The sequence below is a fragment of the Nothoprocta perdicaria genome, unplaced genomic scaffold, assembly GCF_003342845.1.
Source record: "Nothoprocta perdicaria isolate Ctin4 unplaced genomic scaffold, notPer1 scaffold_116, whole genome shotgun sequence".
Lineage (NCBI taxonomy): Eukaryota > Metazoa > Chordata > Aves > Tinamiformes > Tinamidae > Nothoprocta > Nothoprocta perdicaria.
The window spans coordinates 2106799-2133890 of NW_020454272.1; the positions used below are offsets into that span (position 1 = coordinate 2106799).

Below are 27092 nucleotides of genomic sequence, written 5' to 3' on the forward strand. Positions count from 1 at the left end.
CTTATAGAAGAAGGTTTCATTGGCTGCGTGCAAGTCCTCTGCCACTACTGTCATTTAAAACTGTCAGCTTACATATCTTGGCCAGTAGTTCTGCCGTTTCACATTTAGTTCCTCCATAACTCTTAAGAGGATGATACTTGATCTTGGTGATGTAAATTAATCTTCCTTTTCTGTACTTTGTTATGTTCATTAAACTATTAAATAWATATATATATGTATGATTGGGAATAACACAACTGTGAAAGTTCTGTGAGCTCAGACATCAGCTTTCTGAGGTTTTGGGTTTTATTGTTGGATTTATGTGTCCATTTAATGGTAGTAATTGTTGATCATTCATCATAATAGACATTCTGGTTCTACCCTTAACGCTCTGTTAGTGGGTAAATGTTCTTTAAATGTGTAAATTATTTATATAAATATATATATAGTGTGTGTGTATATAAATATATAATGTGCATGTAATGTATTTGGAACAAGTATTGTGTATGGATGCATATAAAACCTTAAGACCTAATTCATGACATGTTTTCCTATCCCTAGGCGGGCAAGCACCAGGAATATGAACAGAAACTACTGCAAGAATTATACAAACTAAACCCCAATTTTCTCCAGTTATCTACGGGTACAGTTGACAAGAACAAAAACAAAGTGACAGCACTGCAGAGGTATGATGTGTAAGTAGTGATGTGGGGCTGCCTGGCAGTGCCTTCCTTCTGGTTAATCCTGCAAAAACAAGTTCTTCCTGCTGCATCCCCAAACTTGCCTACGCTCGTCTAGTGCTTGTTATGTGATAAACCCAGAGACCAGCTGTCCCTGTACAGGTGGTGAAATAGGCACTGCTTGGTGCTAGGACTGACTCAGTGCGAGTCCTAATAAATAAAGTGCTTCCTACTGTAAATGTCTGAATGTGCTAAGTCAGAGTGGGGTGTTTTTATTCTGAAAAAGAAAGAGCACTTTGTATTTCATATTGCATAAATGTTGGTCTAGTTAAAGATGAGAAATCACCTTTTATGATGCAGCATTTATGGCAAATGCACCCTATACAGTCACGGCTGGGACATGTTACTATCTGGCATTGTGGTTTTTTGTATTTTTATGTCATGATTTCAAGTACATTCCTTACACTTACACATGTCTTTATACATCTACACATACTTTACATTTACATATAAAGACCTTCGAAACTGGAAGTTAAAATAATCAGACTTTCTTTTTCCTGTGATGCGGTTAAGAACTCACAAGATGTGAATTGAAGACTTCCTGCCTTCATTGAGCAAACTGAAACGGCGTGGCTTTCATGAGGAGTTTTAACTGCAGATTGTGCTTCTCATTTCCCTCGAAGTAGTCGTTCATACTACAGGTTTTGAAAAGTTCCTGTCCATAGGAATAACCTTTGAGAAGGTTTCTGTCCAATCGTTCAAGGATAAATGAAAGGCTAAAGTGATCAGGCTTTTTGAGAAGCTCAAACATTAAATTTGAGATAAATGAAAGCTGCTAATTGCTCTCCTTTATATAAGATTTTTGTACTAAGAAGGGAAGACTAAAAGTCCATTTTCGGCTGTGTGGTCAGGGTTTGTGTTGTGGACCAGTTTACTGAGTACTCAGCTTTGTCATGGGTGGTATCACTGCACAGCTCCTTAGGAAGGAAATGGATATTATACCTAAAATACTACTAAGGGAGCTTGAGGGTAGAAAATCAAATTCCTGGAATTGGAATCCAACTAGTGTACTGGAGTTATCCTCCTTTGCTTTTACAGGAAGTGTCATATTATCTTTTTGATTGAAGTTGTCMGGACCTCCTGTTTGGTCTTCTCTGAAAGACTGTTGCATCTTGTGTGTTGGGCACTGATTCATTATTGACTTGGAAGGAAGAGAGTTCCACATAAAGCGAATACACCACTTAGTGCATCGTTTGCATGTTGATTTATGTCTAAAGTCTGAACTAATCTTAATTTCAAACCTAATTAGATCCTAACAAAACAAATCATACCAGAGRGCAGAGAATGCTCCATCTGAAACTGCAGCAAGCATTTAAGCCTTGAGACACAATTATGAGTTTGGGCAATCTGCCRTTACTTGGGCACGTACTGGAGCAGCGGGGTCAGGGGAAGACCTTGACCTTTTCTCTAAAGGCTGCACTTGGTTTGGAGCTGATTTCACTTGTTACCTCGACAGCGTCACTGCAGCATCGACTTTGCTCTTCGCTAAGGGATGACCATCATCTTTGGGGCAGCAAAGCCTCTTGCTTCAAGTCCCATCTGATCGGTGCTGTGTGCAGCTGGAGAACTGGTGTGCGGGTCTGCCCTTCACAGCTTCCTGCCCCGTTAATTTCTTTTGTCTGATTCACTGATACATCAGTTGACCCAAGAGCCTCCGATAGCTCTGTGRTCACTTGTAGTTCTGGTGTGCAGAGTTTCAGTTTTGCTTTGGAGTCGAGCAAAAGTTGAGTTGTAGATAAAAGGTATCTGTTGTTAAAGATCCAGTAATCAAGGGAACAATTTCTTGGTATAAATGCTTTTTTTCCTGTTTCTGTTCTAACTTGAAAGGTCATATTCACAGAACTTCTCTTTTGATGCTAAAGGCAAATGTTGGGGGAAAAAAAAAACCTAACTTATTTCAAAAGTGGTAGCATGAAGATGCCATCAGGAATTTAAGTCTTTTATTTTTGTACACATTATGTAGGTGTTATCTGAGAGTAGATAGTGCCAAAATAACAGATTTTAAAATGCTAAGTGAGATTTGAAGATATTTAGGTGTGTTTGGKTTTTTTTTCCAGAATAGGAAACATTCTAATTGTTACAAGCAGCTGCAGGAAATTTCCTAGTGCTGACTGGCAAATTACGGAATTTGCCTAGGGAAGTATAAGTTTGGGCCGTGTATAGTAAGTGTGTGTTGATTGTCTATTTTTTTTAAAGTTGGTTAATTTCACAGGCAGCACTTGAACACTAAAAAAATCAATTGAAGCAGATGTAAGCCTAAAATTAATAGAGGGAAATGAYGGAAATTAAAATAATCTTCTTTTGTACTAAGATTGTAGGGGTAGTGGAGCACAGTCAACCTAAATACTTGGARTTATGGATGGTAGTTCAACTGGCTTCAATTTGTCCAAAATGCAGCTCTTTTCAGCAGAAAGTTCTGCTTTGGTTCCTTCCTGGGCTTCGCTTGCAGATCAGATGTTCTCTCTGAAACAAACCTTTGTCTTGTTTTATTATAAGGAAAGTAATTATGGCTTCAAGCTAAAAGTGAAATGAGCAATAGCTTGAATGAACAGTGTCTTGGTCAGGCTGGTTCCATGGTCTGGTGATGCTGTGGACTCCTGTACAGGCAGAAAATCTGTTGGCAAGACCTGAAAGAGGTAGGAATATAAAAATACGCAATGAATGGGAGGTTTAGTTCATGGCAATGAAACTTCTAGATACTTTTGGGGATAAAGCCCGTAACTTTAGAGCACATACACGTGTGTGTGTGTGTGTGTGTGTAGAGAGAGAGAGAGAGAGAGAGAGAGAGAGAGAGAGAGAGAGAGAGAGAGAGAGAGAGATTTTCTTTTCTATCCCTGAAACTAACTGTTGGTGAATTTTTTAATTGGACAAATGTGGACTTCAGTGTTGGCAGTGCAGTTATGCATTCAGGGAGGGAAAATGGAGAGTTCTGCCCAGTCTTTTCTCTCCCTTTTGCCCCCCCCTCCTCCCCCCACTTCTTTTTGAAACCACCACCACTTAAAATCTGAGAAATAACATCTATATAAATCTGTCTTTAGGGATTGTCTGGCACACAGATTCATTTCCTTGGTGCTTACAATTTTCAGACACACTTTCTTCATAACTTGAACTTTTTTTTTCCCCCACTCTTGCCTTTTTCCAGACCCAACAGTAATAACAAAGATGCCTGGCCATCATTACAGAGTTCAAGTAAATCGGYCAACGGGTTAACAGTGGAGCACAGGAGAACGCCTCCCATATTAGAAAATGGCCCAGCCCCAGAGCACATGACTCCAGATGGTGCAGACTCAGATTTYGGGTAATTGTGCTGCCTTTTATGCTTCAGATAGCTCGCTTTCTCTCTCCCTCATTGGTGTGGAGGGAGTCCTCCTCCAGGTTCTCTGGTTGGAGAGCTGGATTCAAATCCTGATCAGATCAGTGAAAAGCCTGGGCTTAATCTAGCCCGTGTCAAAAAAAAAAAAAAAAAAAAATGATTGGGCAGGAATACCCTAACAATAAATGAGTAAGTGATGGTACAGGTAAGAGCTGAGGGGAATTGAATAATCACTCTGTCAAAAACTTAGACAGCTGCCCGCAGCAGGGTGTGATCTGAGCCAGAACTAAACCCTTAATTTCTGTGCAGAACTTACTGCTAAAATAACACACTAGTTGCTATGTTCCGGGAGGCTTGTCACTTGGAAAAGCCTCAAGAAGCAGCAGCTAAATGCTAGGCTGAATGTTTGTCATCTCCTCACAGCAGCGTGCTCTAGAAACACATCTGCAGAGGTAAGGGTTTCCTAATTACCACTCATAGCAGGAACACCAGGGCAGCAGCTCAACGGAGACCTCTTTGTGTACAGAGGAGGCAATTCATCTGCTTGCMGTAACTCCCTTTATGCTAACCATTTTTTTATACCCTCTTTGGATACCCTCCTTGAATAGACTTGGTGCTCTCTTCCATCATAAGCATCACTGGCACTTTGGTGGTGATCTGCAGTCGTATTTGCTTTTGGTGGACCCCTGGGGTCTATCTGTTGCATTCATTCAGATGTTGTATGGGAAAATGCCAAGGTAAACTGCAGTATTTCAAGAAGCAGTGTTGCTGATCTTCGTTCTCAATCAATATTGAACTGATGTACTAACTCTGCGATGAAGGTGCCCTTGGAAGTGGTGCCTCTGTTTTGCACTCAACAGCAGTCCCACCAAGGCACGATCAGAGATCCTATAGTTGCACCTCTGTAGTGGAACGTAGCTTCCTTTTTCTCCTTTATGGGAAAAAATATACTAAGCTTATGTGAAAATGCTGTAACCCATGGATAATGAATCCTGCTCATTCTTGAGGGCTGGAAACCAATCTGATAATCAAAGGGTTCTTAAGTTCAAGTCGAATTTGTATTGTCTTGCACAAGTGCAGTCTGAGGCTGTGTCCTTTGTCAGTGATCCTGTAGAGCTGATATTTCGCTTATCATTCCCAGTGGGAAAAGAATTTATTTAGTGGGGAGTCCACAACAAAATTCTTTGTGTTGTAGGTATTTGGAAACTGTTAATGTGCAGAACATTGCTCTGAGTGGAACAACCATCTTGATCCTGTTCAGCTGCTCAGTAGAAAGCAGCTATGTTTTCTGGAGTAGTGCTTGCTTGCAAAGAAGAGTTAATTCTGGGTTTGGGTTCTAACTCTTCTGGGCTGTGACTGAAAAAATATAGGAAGGAGGAATCTTTTGCATTTTGAACTGTGATAGTGGCTCTCTGCAGAATTTAAGGGGTGTTTGAAAACAAAGTGTTAGTAGGATCTGAAGTCTGCACTTAGTTTTAAAAAAGTCAATTTTGAACTAACAGAATATGCCTGTAGTTTGACTTGTATGACATTTTGACATTTCTGTTTTTGACATTTAATTCTTAATTTTAACTTGTGTTTAAAAGAATTTGACTTTCGGGCGGTGTGGCCTAATATTTTTGCATGCTGTTTCTTATGGGTGGCTAGAATGAAAACACCTATAGGTTGTAAAGCAGAGGCCTTCATCTGAACTGAGGCTAGCACTGCATAGATGGTAGAAAACTGAGCAGAACGAAGGCTGCTCATAGATACCTGTTGATCTTGAACGCTGAGAGGTGCCATTCCAGCTGCATTACCTTCATTCCCAGAGAACAGCTTTCTGAAGTGGTTTTCTGTTGTTTCTCATCTTTATTCTTTGTTTGCTCTATGACTTTTGTTTGTTTTAAATGTTGTGTCTTTTCCTCTGTGTTTTCCCTCCCTTGTCATTGTCAGAACAAAATCTGTTCTGCACTTCAGAATTAATTTCTGCTAGTTAAAGCTTAAAGGCTGATGGGAAACTTAACCAGTCTGTCCTGGTGCTAAGTCAATTTTAATCTCTTATTTCTTCCCAGATTTATTTAGGATGTATATGGGAATTAAGAGTTTAGATATGGGGAAATATATCCATTTTCAAACTTTCTTCAGTAACAGAAGAGATGGAGCTGATCACAAAACGGAGTGCTGCCATCGTACAATAATCCTGTCTYTTGAATGGCACAGAGTTGCTTTGAAGATGTTTAAAACTTTCCTTTTGTTCCTTAACAGGGCAAGCCAGCAGAATGGAGAGGAGGGGGGTTAAAAGATTATGGCAAAGAGCTGGAATGCTCGTGATTGAAAGCAGTCTCACAAATGTACTTTTTTTTCCTTTTTAAGGCTGGAAAATTAATTTTGTTTTTATTTCAAGATATTTATATCACTGAAAAGCAATTGTTCACTTTGAATACTGGGCCGTATCACTGACTTTTTTTCCTCTCCTGCTTTTCCAGCCCTATCGACAAACCTTCCGATTCCCTCAGTATAGGAAATGGTGACAGCTCTCAGCAGGTAAGACAAAGATAAAGGCTGTGAAAGTATGAACTGAGTTTGGCTAAGGGCCTGATGCAACTTGTATTTTGCGAAGCAATTACTTTTAGAAGAAAATCATAATTTTGGACAAAATTGCAAAATGCTGCCTCTGGTTGATTTGGCATTAAACATTGTACATACTAATTAAACTAATTCCAACCAAAAGCTTTGAGGAAGTCTCCTCAGGGTAGCAGTGAACACTATTTGAAGTACAGTCAATACAGTGTCGTTCCTCTCTCTGCTTTGCCTGCAGATAACAAACAGTGACACACCTTCACCACCACCTGGTTTATCAAAACCCAATCCAGTCATACCCATCAGCTCATCTAATCACAGTGCGCGGTCCCCGTTCGAAGGGGCTGTAACAGAATCACAGTCGCTCTTCTCTGACAACTTCCGGCACCCCAACCCCATCCCCAGTGGGCTCCCTCCATTCCCCAGTTCTCCACAGACTTCCAATGACTGGCCCACAGCACCAGAACCACAGAGCCTCTTCACATCAGGTAAGGAGCTGTGGCTGCCTTGCTGGATGTTGCCTGCTCAAGTAACTCACATCCAAAATTGTGTGATGCCAGCAAGTCCAGGATTTATTTTGTTTTGTTCCCCCCCCCATCTTCACAAAAGCTGTAGATGAATTGCACCGACATAAGGGTTTCTTCTAAGAAAAACTACTGTTCTCCAACTGTCTAGATTTTATTGTTAAGATTATTCTGTAAGAATGTTTGTTCTAACTTTCTAGTATTTTTCTAGTATTTTCTAGTGTTCTTTTTTYCTTAGCTAAGTACCTTCCTAAGTAAGAGGACAAGTAGCAAGTATGCTTAATACTAGCATTTCARGTTTCTGTTGGGAATGAAGTAAATACACGATGTCAGGATATGTTGGTCTAACCTCTTTTGTAATTCCTAACGCTTCTTACCATACTGCATAGTTAAGTGAAGTTGACTAATCTATCTTTCTGAAGTGAAAGAAATGGTAGAAATACAGTTAATTGCAGCAACTAGAATTTGGATACATCCAGTTCTCCAGTGATTTTGCTATGAAATATCACTCCATATGAAAATATGACTGTTACAGGTTGCATATACATACTGTTGGGCATGTTAACATGCCCAGTATTCAGGAGCTCACATATCATAAATCTGAAACGCATTAGAAAATTAAGTGAAATGATACAAATGATAAAAAGAATTTAGTTATACTTTGGGATACAGTTGCTCTTTGCATAGTGGTTAATCTTTTGATGCTGTTCTGGATGTGATAATCCCCTTTGTAAACAATATTAATTAGTTAAGAAATTAACTGCTGCTGAGGTATCGTACTTGTTGATTTTGTGAGGATTAAGCTCAGTGAGAGACAACCTCCAGATGGTGGAGATCTGTTTATTTTATAATTAGTATCACATGTGTTATTGCTATTTAAAGCAGCATATGAAGAATATGTATGTCCAACAGCACTCTTAATTCTGAAGCCTCTGATAATATGAGAAAATGGAACCACAGGTTTGCTCTGCGAGAGGGACTTCTCTGTGCATAAGTGTAGCTTTTTTTAAAGTAGTAGTCAAGGTTCCCTACCAGCAGAGGGAGTAAGTGTTGTAAGTGACAACACCTTGTAGACACGGATTTTCTCTAGCATGGTTGTGAAGAAAAATACTGTGAAGTTAGAACCAGTATCCACTGAGCCTGAACTAAATAACTTAGAACAGTATAATGAAGCAAACTATGAATTGAAACCCATAAAGTTCTCATAACTCATTTTTTTGCAGCGCTGTCTAAAAATACTTAGAAACTGCATTATAAGATGTTGATTTTTTTCATTTATCAAGGTGTGGACTTCACACCTGTGTTTCTTCACTGAAATACTTTTTTTTTTATTACTACTTAGAAATATTTTTAAGAGGTTTCATCTTTCCTGTTACCTTTTTGCACAGCAGAGCTTAAGTATAGCATTAACACTGAAAGCAAAGTAATTAACAGAATAGTAACTTTAAAAATTTCTGCTTAATCACACTTCAGTTGGGGAACAAGAACAGCTTTAAACAAGTGTTTGCATTGATTTCTTCCTACACTCTGCTATTAAAACAGTACATTGGCAGAGGGAGTCAGTCGTGTAGGCTCTGAGCAATTCTGTATTAAAGATGCTAACACTTCAGGTAGCTTGAGCTGTGAAAATGGAAGTCTTGGCTGATGAATAAGGTGCCCCTTTGGGGGGAACCTTAAAGGAGTGTTACRTGAAAGCGAACTGGTAACACAGATTTCATTGAGGCAGAAGTGTTCGTATGGATAATTAACTTGCTAATTCTTGTTCTCCTTCATGTTGTTCTCCAACAGAAACTATACCAGTGTCCTCCTCAACAGACTGGCAAGCGGCTTTTGGGTTTGGTTCCTCCAAACAGCAAGAGGACGACTTAGGGTTTGACCCCTTTGACATCACCCGCAAAGCCTTAGCAGACCTGATTGAGAAGGAACTGTCAGTCCAAGACCAACCTTCCCTCTCGCCCACATCTCTTCAGAACCCCACCCCACACACTACAGCTGCCAAAGGGCCAGGCTCTGGATTCCTGCATCCTGCTGCTCCCACAAATGCCAACTCTCTCAGTAGCACCTTTCCAGTCATGCCACAGAGGTTCCCGCAGTTTCAACAGCACCGAGCAGTTTACAACTCCTTCAGTTTTCCAGGCCAAGCAGCTCGCTATCCTTGGATGGCCTTCCCACGCAATAGCATCATGCACTTGAACCACACAGCAAATCCCACCTCAAATAGTAATTTCTTGGACTTGAATCTCCCGCCACAGCACAGCACAGGTCTGGGAGGGATCCCTATATCAGGTAGGTGCATCGGGACAGCCGTGAATATGAGTTAATTCCTGCTCTCTGCTTCTCTGAGCCAGGACAGCAGAAGGGAATAGCCAGCTACAGGTGTTAGAATTGTATCTCTTGCCTAGGTTTATAAAGGGAGGGAGGAACACTTTTAAGTAAGCCCTTTCTGTTCTCTTTAAAAATGTAACTGGATACTTAGCCTTGTAATATTGAGCTTTATAAGGAAGGTGGAGTATTCTGTGCCCGCTTAATTTTGTGCCAAAACACATTGGTATCTTGGTTCCTCAGTCCTGCCAGAATGGCTTTGCTTCAGAAGAGCAGGCCCTGGAAGTACCCATGGCGCTCAGATGCTGAGCAGAACCCTTCAGGAAGGAAGGGGGGGGAAAAAAAAAAAAAAAAAAAAGAGGGAAAAAAAGAAAAGGGGGGGAAATGTGCCAGATGTATTTATTGGCTGGGTTGTTCCTTTTTGCACATAATGGAATATATGCGTAAAAAGCAGTTTGGTGCTGTTAATTTCTGTGTTTCACATAGCTTCAATATTATGCTAATTGTTACCTTAGCTTCAGAAGAGCAGGCCCTGGAAGTACCCATGGCGCTCAGATGCTGAGCAGAACCCTAGGGGAAGGAAGGGAAAAAAAAAAAAAGAGGGAAAAAAAGAAAAGGGGGGGAAATGTGCCAGATGTATTTATTGGCTGGGTTGTTCCTTTTTGCACATAATGGAATATATGCGTAAAAAGCAGTTTGGTGCTGTTAATTTCTGTGTTTCACATAGCTTCAATATTATGCTAATTGTTACCTTAGTGGATGTTTGCAGTGGGTGTAAGAGGATTTGTCCTGATTGTGAGCTCTGGGATGTAGGAGGAAAATAAATGAGCGCTCAGGCCAGGGTAGGCTGCCCTGGATGGACTGATAGCCTCTTACTGTAACTGCTGCAACTAATGAGCTGATTGAAGCAAGTATTGGTTTGGTCAGAAGTTCCCTTGTGAAATTTGAATTGCTTCCATGTTTCCTATAAGGCTTGGACAGGACTGGTTCCCTTTTCCTAACAGGAAAATCTAAATTAATTTTTTTATTAAGTTTGTAATCAACTGTGGGAAGAAACTCTACGTAAGCTGTTTTAGATATGGGAAGAAGAAAAATGGTTACTGAGATTGTCACAGCTGTTTTTTCCTGATAGGATTTGAGAAGTGCTCCTTATCCTCTGAGGAAGTGAGTGAGAAAGTCACTGCGTGTTTTTGCTTCTAGTGCAAGAGCTAATTTGGGCTGTTTCTTTTCTGTCCTCTTTCCTCTTGGAAGCCTTGTCAAAGCCGTGGCACTGCTGCAGTGTGTCCTTAGGCTGGTTTATAACACAAACACTTGCACCAGACTACAAATGTAAATAGTTTGAAAGTCTTCATGTTAGCACTGACAGTTTTAAAAACGAAGTTACCAATTAACTGATACTGATTATTTTGAATTGAAAAAGGAAAAACAACATTTAATTCTTGATGTGCAGTTGCAAAAGCAGCAGCCTGATAGCAGGGCAAACTATTACTCTTCTCCCCGAACTCCCTGAAGCTTGAAGGCAGTATCCCGGGCATTAAGTTTGGATTTATCCATCTTCTGTGAATCGCGTCTAAAAAGAGCTAATTCAAGGGACTGATGACATCTCTTGGAGCTSAAAAGTAAGACTTGGAGCTTGGACTAAGGCTCAAAAAATCCTTGTATTGAAAAATACAATCTGTTTGCAGTATAGACTGACTTTACAGATTCACAGAATCACAGAATATTTAAGGTTGGAAGGGACCTCTACAGATCATCYAGTCCAACCTTCCTGCTCAAGCAGGCACACCTACAGCATGTGGCACAGGGTGGCATCCAGGCGGGTTTTGAAGACCTCCAGAGTAGGAGACTCCACAACCCCCCTGGGCAGCCTGTTCCACTGCTCTGTCACCCTAACAGTAAAGAAGCTGCTCCTCACCTGGAGACAGACTTTAGAAAAGTATTTTTTTAAAAAAAAATCATTAGTTTGCTGTGACATTTACAAGTGGTTCTCTTCGTTTTTAGAGAAGGTTTTAGTTTCTTGCCTCAACTTTTGAAGAAGCAGGTTCTGGGTTCATAGTTGGTGCACAGCCAGCGTCTTACACTTTTCCAGATGTGTGTTAAGGTAACAGTAATGATACCTTTAAATATCCTTCTTTTTTTATGTATGTAACTGCTCGAACCAATCAATCCCTAATTTGGACAGTTGCAGTGCGAAAAACAGGGAAAAAAATCTGCTGTTGTATCTCTGGAAAGTTAGTTAGAGTTGCTCATGATCTTGTGTTACAGAAAACAGTGTTCGTTGCCTGGTGTGGGATTGGGTAGCCTCAGTTGCTGCCCTGCAAGCATTTCTCAGTTGATCTACATATTAGTTTTAATATTTCTTTGAAAAAGAAAATGCCAGTTGTCAGAAATTAGCTTAGTCTTGTATTGTTATGGTTTTGTGTTTGAGACTGATTTGTGTTGTTTGTATGATAGTTAATACTTCAGAAGCACTAATAACTTGAAAATGAGGACGTGCCCTTGTGCATGTTGACTTAATTTGAAATTAGATTTGGTTATTCTGTCTTTTCAAGTCCATATGTTGTGTACAGCCTCTCAGTGAATTATAGATACCTTTGCTGAGGAAATAATTCCTGTTTTTCATGCTTATTTTGCCTCTGTCAGGTGTAGGCGTATCTAACTGTGCAGCTGCTTTGCTCACTGGATAGATGTACAGACAGACTCAGGTGTCTGTGGGGGTGGTAGCAGAAAGGGGCGCGCGAGGCCGGGCCGCGCGGCCGGCGCCTGGCAGCCGCGTCTGCTGCTCGCGTTCCAGCCGGCCTGTGGCAAAGGCCAGACGTGGCACAGCGGATCCTTAGCAGTGCTCATTAGCTGAAGGATGCCTGAAGTTCCCTTCACCTTTTTTTGTTAGGGTGTTTTGGAAAATGTCATCAACTCGGCTCTTCCAAATGGAACACGAAGAGAAACCTAGGGTAGGCAAAACGCAGTTTTCTTTTTTTAGCAGAGACTTTCACCTGCTATCAGTGGAGCGTTTGTTAAAATCTTTTAACAGTTACCCCCCTGCACTAGAAATTCCTAAAACAGATGATACGGGATCAGCACTTAATGCACAGAATAAGCAATTTTTTTAAATCTCATTAGTTTATATTTTCTATTCAGACTTCCCTTTAGAACTTTTCCCTCTCATGTGTGTGAAAACAAGCCCATCTGAAGATTTCTTTAATGCTTCGTCTAGAGTCAGTGTACTGCTGCCTGGTCTTTCTGAGTCCCAGCTTGGGCTGATTTATCCGCACAGCAGCTCTGGGTGGCCCTGCTGAGCAGCGGGGTTGGAACAGAGACCCTTCCCACTCCAACTGCTCTGGCCGTGTTGCTAAATGTGCTTGTGCTTTTGAGGTATGAATGAGGAAATCGATGCCTCTCTCTTAAACTACTGCTGCTTTTTGCTTTATGTGGGCACTGCTGTCCACATGATGTGAAATAGTTGTTTGATTTTAGAAGGAAGTGCCTGTTGGTCCAGAATCAGAACTATGGTGAGTTCTTCAAGGCCTCAGCTCCAGACAGAGCTGCATTGTTAAACTTGGAAATACACATTTCTCTCTGGATTTTGGTGCAGTTTCTCAATGAACTGCACCAAATTGTTAATTTGGTATTATTAATTATTCCTTAAACTCGTTCTGCTTCTCCCAGTGAAGTGACACAGTTGTATATATGTATTAGCAATTGCAAGCCGATAAGACATAATGCATAATTGACATAATATAAATTGTGGCACGTTCATAAGGTATAGTCGTGTTCGCAGACTTCATTTAAATGAACTCTCTGATTTCCAGAGAAAGTTTTTCTTCCCTCTGCCCTGTGAATTCTGCAGACTCAGGCAGATGTTCTCTATTCCTCTTGCAAGTGGCAGTTCAGGCTTGTTGCTCTGCTCTGGGGTGGGATGGCTGAGGTGACTTACCTGGCCATTGCAGCCGTGCAGATGTGCTGCAGGAGCAGAGTGCAGCGACTCTTCCTTTCTGGGCAGCACAGTTGTTACTAAAAGCAATTTAACCTAAACTGTATGCAGACAGCCTAGGAATACAGGGCAGTGGCTCTCCTCTGCCCTGCGGATCATGGCAGGGAGTTTTTCAATTTACTTGTTTATTTGTAAAGTTTAGTTTGTTTATTGGCAGGGAGAAAATGAAAAGAAATAGATTGTTTTAATTCTTGACTTTACTAAGTGGTCTGTAGTCAGGGATGGTATGCATGGATTTTTCTTCCATAGAAGAAGTATAAGAATAAATAAATAATACACTATTAAAAGTCTGAGGAAAATGTTTTAATAAATTAGTCTTTTGTTGTATTTTTTATAAGAAAGAAATTAAGTTATTTTATAAGTTATAGCTGTTATTTTATGTATTCCGTAGTTATCCTCTGAATTTCTCTTTGTAAGGAGAAAACAATAATTTAAAAGATGCTAAAAATACTCATGAGGTGGCTAGAAATTGTAATTTTTCTTAGATGCCACATGGTATGTTTGGTATGCATTCTTTCCATATATGTATCATACATGCAATGAAAAGCTAAGGGAAATAGTGGAGTGGACATAGAGACAGAGGAAGTACAAATAAAACCCAGTTTAAAGTAGAGGACAAGGAAAGTTTTGTCTGTTTCCAGAAAAGGGTSCTTGAATATCCTAAGTCTTCATAGTTGAGTATAAGTGATAATCAAGTTTTCTTATATTGAGACCTTTTAGTTTTGATGTCATAGTTTCTTATATGCACAGCCTAACTATTGGGAAAATGTACATTTAAAGATTGAGCCAATAATTAAGAAAATGAGGTTTTCTCATACAACAGTCTTTGCAGTTATGTTTTACATCCTTTACTAAGGTATCATTATGAACRTTTTTTTGAGTCTTGTCTGCTCTCAATTTTTGTGAAGAAATAGCTGACAGGAGGGAGGGTAAAGCACAAGGCTGTATTAAGAAGGACCAACTATTGTGCAACAACTGTTTTAAATCTGAGCAAGCTGCTGTATTGCAACCCTTGCCCCTTCTAGATTATCTGGCCTCTGCCTTCAGCCACTGAACTTGTCTTGAACATCAAATCCTTCTCTGTCCRGTGCTACCTTTTGTTGTTTTTGTTGTTTTAGTTGTTTTGTTGTTGTTTGTTTTAGTAAAGCAAGCAGATATCTTAATATGCTGGCTATGATGGGACGGTTTTGAAGACTTTATTTAGGCTCTGGAGAAAGGCAAGATCTTGAGGGGAATTAATGTTGAAATTTACTGCCTTTAATACCAAGAGTCTCAGTCTGACTTATTTTTTTCAAAATACACCCTCATTTCTGTTCGGGACACAATTTGCTTTATTTGCCCTTTGCTCTTTTGATTTTTTGTCTTTCTGGGTTGACTGTTAATATTACATTTCATCTCCTTAAAAAAAAAAAAAGGATGTGGCCTACAGAGGTAGAGAACTAATCCCCTTCCCCCTCAGTTAAATAGCATGGCCAATTATTTTTCTGTGGTCTCAAGAAAATTATTTATGGGTGGATTTTCTGTTTGTGTTTTGCTTCTGTTYCCATGTGTGTTTAAAGAGGAGCTTTAAAGAGGAGCTTTAGCATATTGTAAAATGCCCCGATCTCAACAAGCTGTGCACCAGAAGTGCTTGATGCCTCCCTCCCAGCCACAGCTGAAGTAATGCAGGAGCTTTTGGTTAGGTGCAGGGCTTCAAAGGACTGTGCGTCGCGCTGCTTGTCTTGATTTGACAAGTCATGAAGAGTTTTCTGCAGTTTTAAGTGCAGCTGATATTATATTTATCATTGAGAGATGCAATAGTCTGTTAATCTTCTTTAAAGGGTGGCTGCTCGTTCATTTGGCCTTCCTTGATATTTTCAGTTTCTGACAGTGGCCAGGTATGAAGCAATGTRGATAAAATCCTACTTTTCTGTGCACCCAGTTCTGTGGATATAAATAGTTGTCTACTGTTGAAGGCTCTCTCATTAAGTATAAATATTGAAAATCTTGAAGCCTCTTGAAAATCTTGACTGACAAAACAGTTTCAGGTGCCAGATTTGGCACTTTGCTCTGCTCTGGAAGAGTTTTCAACACCTCCCTCATATTCTGATATCAGGGTGTCAACTCCTTGAAAATAAATTTTAAAAAGGCATTTTTTTTATAGCAAATGCTCATCCATTTCCAGTACAGGCTTTGCTGGGCATTGCATAGACACTAACGTGTTCAGGTTTCCTCAGCAAAGGTAACTGTTCTTAGTGTAACCATTGCCATTGAGTATTTAGTTTTTCACACTAGTTCTTAATATTTTCCTGGAACACTTAGCATTTTTTTGGGCACTTGCTCCCTCCCAGCTTCTTCATCAGGCCCTTAGTCTGTCTGCATTTACCCCTTCCCATCCCCACCACAATTCTGAGCTTCTTTCTAKCTCGGACTCCTTTTATTTGCTGTCATAACTTATTTTGTGCTTCACTGGGAAGTGATGAATATGTACAGGACAATATGCAACAGAAATCTAACTTGAAACTAAACTTGTGGCTTGCTTCCCTTGCTCTGGAGATACTGTTTTAATACATTCAAAGTGGCACTACTAGATTTAAAATTTAGTAGCCTGTATATGGAAGTGAGATCTCTGACTCATTTTTAAAATACTAAATCAATATAAAGGTTTATAGAATATATAGATACATAGAATGACATAGTTTGGATTCTGCCATGGATATTCCCTGACCTTCCCTTGGTGTCTTGTACCTTCCTCCCTCATTGCACTTACTGGGAAGATCTGCCTGCTTTAATGTAYCCTCGTCCCGATCCTGCTGAGAGCTGCGCCCGCAGCACCCGTCCTGCGCTACAGCCTTGCGCTCCATCGGCCCGGAGGTCTCAGCTGACGCCCATCTCCTGCAGCGCCTTCCAGCGCTTGCGCTGCGACTGCTGGAGAGCCTCTATGGAATTCTCCTTAGGATTGTATGGGAGATATTATTGCAAGTAATGCCTGATGTATAAATGTCTATGCACTCTTCTCTGGGAGCTTGGTTTGAACTCTTGCAACAAACTGCTGGAAATCTTTGATCTTAAAGTTAGTAGAGATGGCAGTGGAGGGCACGCATGCTGCTTTGAGCAGTTTGATGCCTGTTTTTAAAATGGGTTGGTGGTTTTGGGGTTTTTTTGCATGAAAACATGACATGTTATGGAGAGAAATCATGCAACTTCTGCTGTAATATTTCAGAGGAAGATTAATCATATTAACATGGTATAGTCCTGCAGTAAATGCCATGTTGGCAGAAACTGGATGTCCGAGTACCTGGCCAGGTTGACATTCTCCACATGGGGATAGTTTTCAGGTAACAGCTTAGCAGAAACTAAGGGAGGAAACAGTATAAGTGAGTTGCCTCTGTTGTAAGATGGCATTTAATATTTCCACACAATGATTGAAGCATTTACAGGCATATGTCAGCCTTCCTTGCTGGTTGCGAATGAGGAAAAGCTAAAAATGGATTTACTATTCCTCAGAATATTCATACCCTGTGCTAAGGCTGCTCTCATCACCCAGGCTGAGCACTGGTCAGGATATTCTTGAAATCCTGAGCCTTATAGTTCTATAGACTATTGCTAACTATGGACAAAACCGTCAAGTTCTCATTTTATTTACAGGTTTTAGTTATTGCATTGACAGTAGGTAAAGCTCCATGTTTTGCTCTTACAGATAGAGGCACATATACAAACACACACAAATGTACACACAACCCAAATACAGTATGGGATGGCCAGGTGAGATCAAAGCTGTGTTTCCCTGCTGACCTCTGGAGTAGTCTGGTGAGACTGAACTTTTTTGATTGATGTAGAAACTAAGTAAAAGCAGCAGGCATGCCTAGACTGAGATTAGGTTTGGTTGTTCAGATGAAAGGAACTCATATGTCTTCCCAGGCTTTTTAAATCAAGGTGTTCTGTGTGCACCATTGGGGGAGTTTATTTGCACTCTTTTTCGTATCTTAGTGATTTTTGTGTTCTCAGTTCATGCTCACTGTAAGAATACCAGTGTAGAGAAGCACTTACTTTGTTATGTGATCCTCCATCAGATGAGTCTTGCTTGCTCATGTGAAAAGGAGAGTATTTACTGACTGTTGTAGAAGTACTGCAGAGTATTTTTGTGTGGCAAATGAGACTTGATTGAGGTCTTGCACTTGAACACTAAGCACATTCGGTAATAAACGGTTCAAATTCAGTAATAAAAATAGTGGAATACTCTAGGATACTGTGGAAATGTGAAGCGTGCTTTTCAAAGCAAGCTAGAATTTAAACTTTCCTACAGCTTAAAATAACATGGCTGGTTGCTGTAACTGTACAGTAGACTTGGTCACCTGAGCCATGGTAAATGTGAGGCAATAGCTGGAATGATCCAAAATACTTAAGTGTAAAATTGCTTGGTTTTGGTCTAACAAAGATCTGACATTATACCTGCACGTAAATAAGAATCTTCCTGTTGATTATCTACGATGACGTATTAGCTCATTGACGTTCTGGAAGGGTTTCTCCTGAGAAATAGATTAAACTTCTTGAGTCTTAAAGCTTATGTAGTCACAAAGTCTAAAGCTTATAATGTCATATGATCAGTAAGAAGGAAAATAATTTAGAAAAGCTTTAAAATGTGCATGTTAAAATTCAGTATCTTGCTCTAATACCTGATAATTTGGCTTACTGAGCTACGTGTTAAGTGTATCTATTTTTTAACTTGAAAATAGTGCTGATTGGCTTTATATGACTGTCTTTTTAAACTGGGTAGATCTGCGTTTAATCTAATCATGGGGATCAGTATGGAATAAAGCCACTTTACTGGCATTATTTGAAGTTGAGGGTAGACTGGTGTCCTACACTACCGGAGTCTGTGTTTGTGTATATAGCTTGTTTCTATTGCTCTTAGAGCTCTCACTGTAGGAATCTTTTAAAATTCACGTTGTAGAAAGAAATGTAGAAAACTCTTCACGTGGATTGCCAAGGTGCTGGCCCTACAAAGATGTCTCTGAGGTATTTTCCATGTGCTCTTCAAACAGCTCTGTCTTAGTGGTGCTGTCGATTTGTGCCTCCAGTGTGAAGGTSCCAGCGGCTGCCTGCAGCCCCAGTGGGCAGCACCGCTGCTTTGACACTGGGACAGTCAATTTTCTTGATTCCCACAGTGATGCAGCTTCCAGGTTTCTGTGAATCTTTGTGATGCTTCACGTGTTTACAAGCGTTATGAGCACTGTAGGGAAACCACTGATACACAGAAGCAATGAAGTGTGAGTATAAAATCCTTTGCACCTTAACTCCTGCCTGTTGAAATGGGATTTTACTCACCTTTTAAATAGTGTGGTGGGATGGCTTCAATGTAAGATGAGCCTAAATGTCCATTCTTACACACACATGCACGCGTGCAGTGAGTGAAATAGCAGRCAACTTTCTGCATGGGATGAACAGTGGTAGCAGCAGGTCCTCTGGAGAGACAGGGATGAGAAGCTGCAGGCAGTGCCCGGAGGAGGGTGAGGGGCAGCCGCACAGCAGCGCAGACTGCTCTGTGCCAAGCAGAGCCCGGGGCTCACGGGGACGTCACGGCAAGGGGGATGCTTTTCTCCTGGCCACGTTGCTCCCTGAAATCGAGTTGAAAGCGTTTTGCTGAGCTCCATCTCTGGTTACTTCCTGTGTTTTTTATTTATGTCTCTTTTTATTTATTTTCTTCCCCCCACCCCCCTCTGGGCTGTTCTTGTGGAGCTTTTTGTCATTCTGGTCCTCTTGTGTCATTCTGGTCCACAGCTTCAGAAGTTGCTGCTGTTGTTGCTCGGTGCCCTTGCRTGCTTCACAAGGGCCTCCTTACAGTTGTGTTATTGCAGTGCCATTATTTTGTTCCTAAATGCCCCACGATAGGCCCTTCACTTGTTTTATTGCTACCCTGTGTGTAGCCAGTTACAGAGCTTCGCTAATGAGGCCGGGTTTGTTTCATACAGTGTTTTTTCTTCTGAATATCTCTTGCTCATTTGAGGCTTTTCTGTAGCACTGCTCCTTGTCCCGGCCACGCACGTGGCATACTAATGTGCTGCTTAGAAAGTTGCAACCTACATTGGGAGCAATGTTTGCTCTTGGACWGGAATTTAGTTAGAACTTCTGGTGTAAAGGTATTACCTGTTACACAATTCCAAATCAGGCATTATTATCTCGGAGTATAATTTTGGTAGTGTAAAGAACTAACTGCAGTGGTTTTATACTTAATGTGCTAATTTTGTGGTCTTTGTTGTTAGATTTATTTAAGCACTCAAGCAGTGTTTGTCTCCCACCTAAATAGACCTAAATGCTGCCCTGTTACCTTTAGAAGGTGAAGCCAGCAGCACCACGAACGCTGCATCAACACTGTGAGTGCTCATTATGCTGCTCTTGGTCAGCACTTAGGAAGCTGGGAAAAGCCTGGCTCAGTGCAGCTAGCTACTGAACAGATCTGTTCCAAAATACTGATTATACTGTGTAAAATGGAACAGTTTGTCTTTCTGGGCTTTCTTCCTCTGAACCTTCCTTTCCCCAAATACTCTTCTGTCCGATTCCAAGGAATTATGTCAAAGCTTTGCCAGACGCAGCACGTTAAAGTAACGCTGCCAGCCTGTCTGAAAAGATGTTGTGATAGGATGGTTACTGCCTTCAGAATTCATAAAGTCATCGATTTATCAAACAGATGAACGTTCAAGCTGCTTCTATTTTAGCTCAATATTTTTACTTTAAAACGTGTGGGCAAGTTAATTTTGTGATGAAACTTATTTGCTCACTTGAAGATGATGGTTGACTTTGAAAACTTGTGATAAAATCATTGTCACTTCATGTTGACATTAAAAACTCCAGCTCCAGAACGGCATGATGGGCTTGCCTCTGGAGTACAAGCTTCTGGCAGACCAAATRGGATTATAAAATGCAGGGAAGATGGAAATTCAGAATGGGTCTGTCAGCTGTGTGTTCTATTTTGTTTCCTTTTCTCTTTTTATGTGAGTGTTAGTTCTTTCAATGGGCCTTTGCCAGGTTATTCTGTTCCAGAAACAAAACGGGGAGAAATTTCTAATGTCGCTAATTTATCTTCAAATTGGTGCATCAAAACCTTTCCCTCCAGTCGAGTGGATTGGAACCTTCTTGCTTGCACATTTTCCTGCTCTTGGACATACTACTTTAAATAAGTATGAGGCTGTGGAAATAAATGTTTTCATTCCTTCAAATGGGAAAGACTTTAAACACTAATTCTCACAATACTGGATTATAATCCACATTAGAGATTAGAAATCTGATAGYTTGTCATAAAATTGTTGCCTTCTACCAACATCTACATATTTCTACTACAAGACATAGGGCAATATAATAGGAAACACCTTTTATAGAAATGTTTTAGCTGGAAGATAGCCTCTTATTATTGAACACTGTATGAGCTTCGTGGCCTTTCTGATGAACAGAAAAGGACCAAGTGGCCATGGGATGAGCAGTAACTTCTCCTGAAATATCCTTCTCTAATGTACATGGGTTTTCTGTTTAAGTGARTTAGGTGTAATTCCTACCTCTGTTATGTAGCAGTATTTGCATTTGTAAGGCCTGTGTTGCAGTTTGGCCAGCTACAGCACAGACCTAAGGGCTTGACTGCTTGGTTTGCTGTGTCTTGCTGTGCAGTGCTCAAACACTGGTTGGCATCAGGAGTTTTGCCTTCCTCGTGGAAGGTAGCAACTGAGGATTTGGAGGATAGMGCTGGAAATCTGTTGTGAAAAAAACTGTGGATTAACCTGCTGGATAGGATAACTCTTGGAGGGGCTGGTAAGATGGGAAACGCATGTGAAATTTTGGCTGTATGGCAGTGATTTTTTTTATTATTCTTAAGTTAATCTGTTCTAGAAGAGAAGGTAGCAGATCATCTTGAAGTCATCACTGCTGCTCACTMCCTCTCCCCTCCAGTGCATTCCCTGTATTAATCCCATCTATTTTAATCCTTTACCAGATCTCATATTACAAAAGAAGTGCAATTGTTCCATCTCTCCTTTGAGCTYGGGCATCTCCAAAAAAGCAGAGAAGCTTTTGGTTTGGTCAGCCCTCTTTTTACTGTGACATTATCAGCCAAACAGCGAAACTCCCAGGCTCCAAGGGATGCAGTTGTTGTGCCTCTTGCCAGAGGGCAGTGGCGTTGGTCATGGCTTGGCCTGGCAGCCCTGCAAACTCTGCTAAAGGCAGAAGACATTAACTCCTGTGGAATACTCTCCTTTGAGGTTTGATTGTATTCAAGAGCACAAGATCTTAGTTAYAGAGACATCCTTATTGCTAGCAAGTAACACTGTTATAACCAGTGAATTCACTGAGGGCTCTCACCTTGATTTCTGCAATTCCAACAGTGTTTTTGTACTGACAAGGCARGACAAAGGACAGTCATCTTTATGATTTCATATTATTTCCTTTTGTTCAGCGTTCAGCTAAATAAGTGGTCCATGTGCATTGTCGCTACAAACGGTGTCAGCTTCTCCCCTTTGCCGTCCTAGCCCGAGCTAACGAAATGCCACCCTGCACTTTCCTATCCTGGCCTTTGGAAGTTGCAGTTGCTGCTGGTGGTGCTGGGCTGTCCCTGCTGGCACTAGGCTCTTTCTGAGTCAAGCTGTGCACATAAACGCATGTTGCAGGGGTGTTATTTACTACACATTTATTTTACTGATTGTGAGGGGTGTTGGGGTTCCCATCACTCGTGAGCGAGGTGATCAGGAGCTCGCAGGGGATGCACTGGGGATTGTTCACTGTTGTGCTGCTCTGAAAGCATCTTGTGTGTGTTCTGCTCCGTACGGACAAACGGAGTAACTGGGCAGAGCTGCTTGTTTTTTACAAGTTTAGCATCAAGCTTTTGGAAGCAGTTAAAAGAAAAAGGGAAAACTGATTGTCCTGTGTAGCTTCTCTCACACGGTTGTTTTTGCGCTAGTCATTTGGCTGTTTTTATTCTGGTGGAGTGACTGAATTAGAGATTTGTCTCAAATAGGCATTTGGGCAAGAGCCTATGAAGTATGTTTGACCTGCTAAAACTTTTAGATTTGCTTGATATATTTTGTTTAAAGCCAGGGTAATTGAACTAGATTGAGGAGGTGCGGAAGAGGAGCAAAGAAAACTAAATGCACTCGACTCCTTAAAGCTGCCTATTCCCTGTGATACAAATGCCCAGTAAAGCGGGAGTTTGAGCAAGCAGGAAGTCTGATCTTCAGCAGAAGGGAAAGCCCAAGTGGGAGCCACTTGCCACTGCGTGTCAAACCCTGGTATACACCACAGAGCWGACGGGCAAACCCTGCGCTGCCCTCCCAGGGTGACTTGTTCTCCACGTCTGCAGTGTGTTGTGTCCGGATGCCTGTGAGCCCCCGGAGGAAACAAAACCAAACGTTGCCCAGAGCTKGTCATATTCAGTAGTTGTTCCTCCCTTCCACCCCACTGTGACACTTAATGTCATGTGCTGCACGAACTCAAGGGTGGGCTTTTTATTTGTATCTGCCACTTGATGGTTGACCTGTCTTTCCTGTTCCTTCCCACATAAGACTTGTCTGCCTTCACTTTGAGGTGCCCTATGCCCTAACCTTGGAGGAGGAGGGATTCCCCAGGCCCAGGGTGGTAGTGGTTGCCGAAGCTCTGGCCAAATCCCGCCCTGCCGCCGTGAAGGCCGTGCACCTGCCCGCCCGGCGGCGCGGAAGGTTCCGGAGCCTGYGGGGGCGTTGGCGCCGTCACCGCTCTGCCTCAGCGCCTCGCTTGAGGGCACCTGCCCTCGTGCTCGTGGAGGTGCTTGTGCACACACGGAAACGAGCACAGAAATGAGCTGGGAGCTTGGCTTTACCCCTGTGGCTTTACCAAGTGGCCAGCTCAGGCGTTCTGAGGGCCGGGAATACCCGGCCGCAGGAGTCATTGCGGGCTAAGTGGCTATGGCAGGTGAAGCCAGGGACCCGCTGGGAGTTCAGCTGATGGCACAGACTGCAGTTTGACTTAGGTACACTGCTGTTTGCGTTCGAAGCTCCTTGCCCTGAGCAAGAGAACACTGTCTTGTTTAAAATACATTCCTTTTTTTTTTTTTTTTTTTTTTGGGGGGGGGGGGGGGCGCGGGGGGAGAGTAAGGGGGAGGCAATTCAGCCCTGGAGAAGGGAAGGGCTATATGGAAGTACCAGGTTTTCAACAACTTGCATTTTTTTTCTAGTCACAAACAGTAGTCACTGGGGACATCAGTCCTTTCTGAGTGTTCAGCTTTACAAAATAAAATCAAGGAATTACAAAAATCAAGGAATGGTTGATAGTGAATGTTTACTTGCGAGTTACTGATGTCCTCTGATTTTTTTTTCCTAATGCAGACTTAAATCTCCTCTGTTTTTGTTAGAGGAGCAGTACTGTGCAAATATCTCATCATTATAATACTGCTTATTGGGATGAAAATCCTCTTTTGAGCTAGGATAGCCAGAGATGGTATAAAATACAGTGCTGCTACATTTTTGTTGGAGCAAGAGTTAGCCCCAGTGTCCTGTCCTTTCTGTTCAGATAAATTGGACTGCAGAGCTTTTGGTATTTGCTGGTGGACATTAGGATGCTTGTGTCTGTGTTGCTGGTGCGTTTTGTTTCAAGATACCAAAACCAAGGAATGAATCATTAGGACCCAATAGTTGTTTGCTGTAGTGCTGATAGCGAAGTTACCCTCTTAAACTTTTCTGTCAGTCCGTGCCCTGAAATAGCAAGACAAATAATGCAGACTTGCCTGTCTTGGTACAGCTGGTCTGCCTCTGACTAAAGCTTGAGGATATTGTTGTGCTGGGAATTATTTTGAGAGGTGTTTGAAGAATTTTTGCTACTGTTCKACAACTGCAAGAGGAAATTGCGTTCCTTCCAACTCCATGAGAACCTGGTCACAGTTTCCTTCGGAAGAACATCTGTAGGGCAGTGAATGAACAAGCTGTAGTAAAGCAAAACCTTTTGTGATATTCCCCCACCTTYCTGGTTCCTCGAGTGATTGGATTTCTATAGCAAAGCCCTCCCTAGCCTTTCTTCACTTCAATATACTTCAAAGAACAACCCTCTCAAGTCTGCTCACCGCTGATAAAGCAGTTGAATGGGGTCATCCAGCATGCAGCAATCTTCTCCTAAAGAATTTGGTGGGTTGTCCYCCAGTCCAAACAGAGGGAGAACTGCCCTCACCTTAGGTATTCAAGTCTCTGAATTGAAAAAACRGGGGAATATGAATTGGAGGAGGAGTTAAATCTTTCTCCTACTCTTAACGCTTGGCTTAAGACCTGCCAGCATCTCTGCATAATTCATAGGCCGTATAAACATCTCCCAGTTTTTGGATAGGGAAAGTATTAAATGCATAGTTTAAAAAGTAAAATTAAAATCCCATACCCGACCAAAGAAGGACCTCTGTTTCTAACTTCAGCTTTTTATTTTTTTATCTTTCATTTTTTTTTTGTTGGTAAATCTCCCAGACAACACCAGTTCTGTAGAGAGTTTAAATATGAAGGAATGGCAGGACGGGCTAAGGGCACTTCTACCGAACATTAACATCAACTTTGGTGGACTGCCCAATGCTTCCTCCCCCTCCAACGCCAACCACAGTGTACCAACGTCCAACACTGCCACCACCGACAGCCTGAGTTGGGACAGCCCTGGCAGCTGGATGGACCCCGCAATCATCACAGGTAACCGTTTCTCACTCCTTCAGCCCTGCTGGCAAACCATCAAATGGGTATTTGGCACAAACTGATCTGCATCTGGAGAAAAAAAAAAAAAAAAAAAAAAAAGAAAAAAGACAAAAAAAGGCAGTATGCGGTGGTCTCTTCCAGCTCCCATCCACAAAACTTCCAGGGTCTAGGGATTTTTGTGGAAGCGCTAGGCTTAACAAAGTGTCACTTAGCCCTTTGCAGTGCATGCCCGGGGCCTCGGCAGGCAGTCAGGGCGTCCGTGCTCATCCATAGGGTCCACGCGGGCGCCCCTCGTGCCGGGTGGCCCGTCCGGTGTGCGCGCTGCTCCTGAGGCACTGAAAGCTTTAACTGGACTTTGCTACTTGAAAAGGGACATACTCCACTTGTTTATAAAGCTCTCTCTTATAAGGCTGTCTGGCTGTGTTTCCCTGTCAGCGAGGCTGCAGCGTGATGCACGGAGGCAGCGAAGCGCTCAGCGCAGTGCTAGGGCTTGTGGCAGGAGCGTGCAAGCAGGGATCGTCCTTGTGCAGGACGGGTAGCAGGGCAGTGTCTGGTGTGGGGCAGTACTCTGAGAGGGTACTTTCCCATACCTGGATATACATGTTAAATGTTTTGTGGGCAGGGTAATTTTACGTAACGATGTAAAATGCATTCTCTGTACAAACTAACCATGTTTTCTCACTGCTGTTAGGTTAAATTGACCTCCTTCATGCTCCCCATACCACTTCTGCTCTGACTTGTCTGTCTCCTGTTTTTCTCTCCTTTTTATTTTTTTTTCTCTGCGTAGGTATCCCAGCCTCCACAGGAAACAGTTTAGACACCCTTCAAGATGACAATCCTCCACATTGGCTAAAATCTCTTCAGGCCCTCACAGAGATGGACGGCCCCAGCGCAGCGCCGTCACAGACACACCACAGTAACCCCTTCGGCACACAGATCCCGCTGCACAGAGCCAGTTGGAATCCCTACTCTCCTCCGTCAAACCCCACCAGCTTCCACTCCCCCCCACCAGGCTTTCAGACAGCCTTCAGACCCCCCAGCAAAACCCCCACAGATCTACTACAGAGCTCAGCGCTGGATCGTCACTAGGAAAGGGGGAAGGCAAAGAAGAAGAAAAAAGAAAAAACGTTAGAAATGCAGGAAGTGTCCTACCCCCACTCCTCCCCACGCCCACCTACTGTTGCCCCTCATATCTTTCTTTCTGAAGAATCCAGTTCCTGATCAAACCTCCCCCCCACATGCAATGCCATCGCAGGGTCATGACCGGCTTTTTGTTGAGTTTCTGCTGAGCCAGTGTTTCAAATACACTGTTTGAAATATTTCCTGAAGCAGCCTAAGAAAAAAAGAGAGAGAGAGATACCAAAATGCAGTCTCAATGCTTAAAAGAGAATATTACTGTCTTACGTCTTTTTGCACATGAGTATTTTTTGCCTAGTGGGAAAGTGTCAATCTATAGTAGGGGAAAAATGCAATGGAGAATCCAATGCAGAGAAAGGAAAAAGGTATTTAATTTAAACAAAGTTACTGAACATGTGAGGCAAGCAGTGGCCTAGCATTTATTTTGCATTCAGTGTGGCACTACACAGGGATGTTGCTTTTTTCTTTTCTTTTTTTTTTTTTTTTGAAAGAGGGACTTTATTTTGTCAGTAAGAGGTTTGACATGAAGTGTGTTGAGGGACAAAACAAACATACTTATAGCTATGAGTAACTGGCATATTGCTAAAGAGTGGTTTAAAGAGGGGAGAATAAGGTGTTTTTTTTAATTTTGGCTTTAGATTTAAAGTAAACTTTAATGTTTTAAAAGTATTCACAGATTTAATACCTAGTGTATACATAATATAATTATAAGCAGCTGAAACACGAGTGATATTTACTTAAGTCTTTCTGTCTCCTCTGTCAGTCTCTCTTTCTTTTTTTTTTTTTAACAAAAAAAAAAAAAAAAAACAAAAAAAAATAAAAACAAGGATTCACCTGGTAAGGGCACTCTGGGATAGCACTGCATTGGGGCCA

The 27092-nt window shown here is 41.7% G+C and overlaps 1 protein-coding gene across 5 annotated transcripts in view; it reads left to right on the forward strand.

The window, feature by feature from the left end:
• Nucleotides 1-26657, forward strand: part of CNOT4 (CCR4-NOT transcription complex subunit 4) — a 68095-nt gene extending 41438 nt beyond the window's left edge. For 2 of the 5 annotated variants that reach the window (XM_026053497.1, XM_026053496.1), the window contains exons 7-12: nucleotides 541-674; nucleotides 6498-6555; nucleotides 6830-7079; nucleotides 8904-9401; nucleotides 24867-25079; nucleotides 25870-26637. In XM_026053497.1, coding sequence (XP_025909282.1) covers nucleotides 541-674; nucleotides 6498-6555; nucleotides 6830-7079; nucleotides 8904-9401; nucleotides 24867-25079; nucleotides 25870-26171 — 1455 coding nt within the window. In that variant the 3' untranslated portion in view covers nucleotides 26172-26637. Of the gene's footprint in view, nucleotides 1-540; nucleotides 675-6497; nucleotides 6556-6829; nucleotides 7080-8903; nucleotides 9402-24866; nucleotides 25080-25869 lie in introns of all 5 variants that reach the window. The other 3 variants (XM_026053499.1, XM_026053500.1, XM_026053501.1) reach the window with 3 other exon arrangements.
• Nucleotides 26658-27092: the final 435 nt, after the last annotated feature.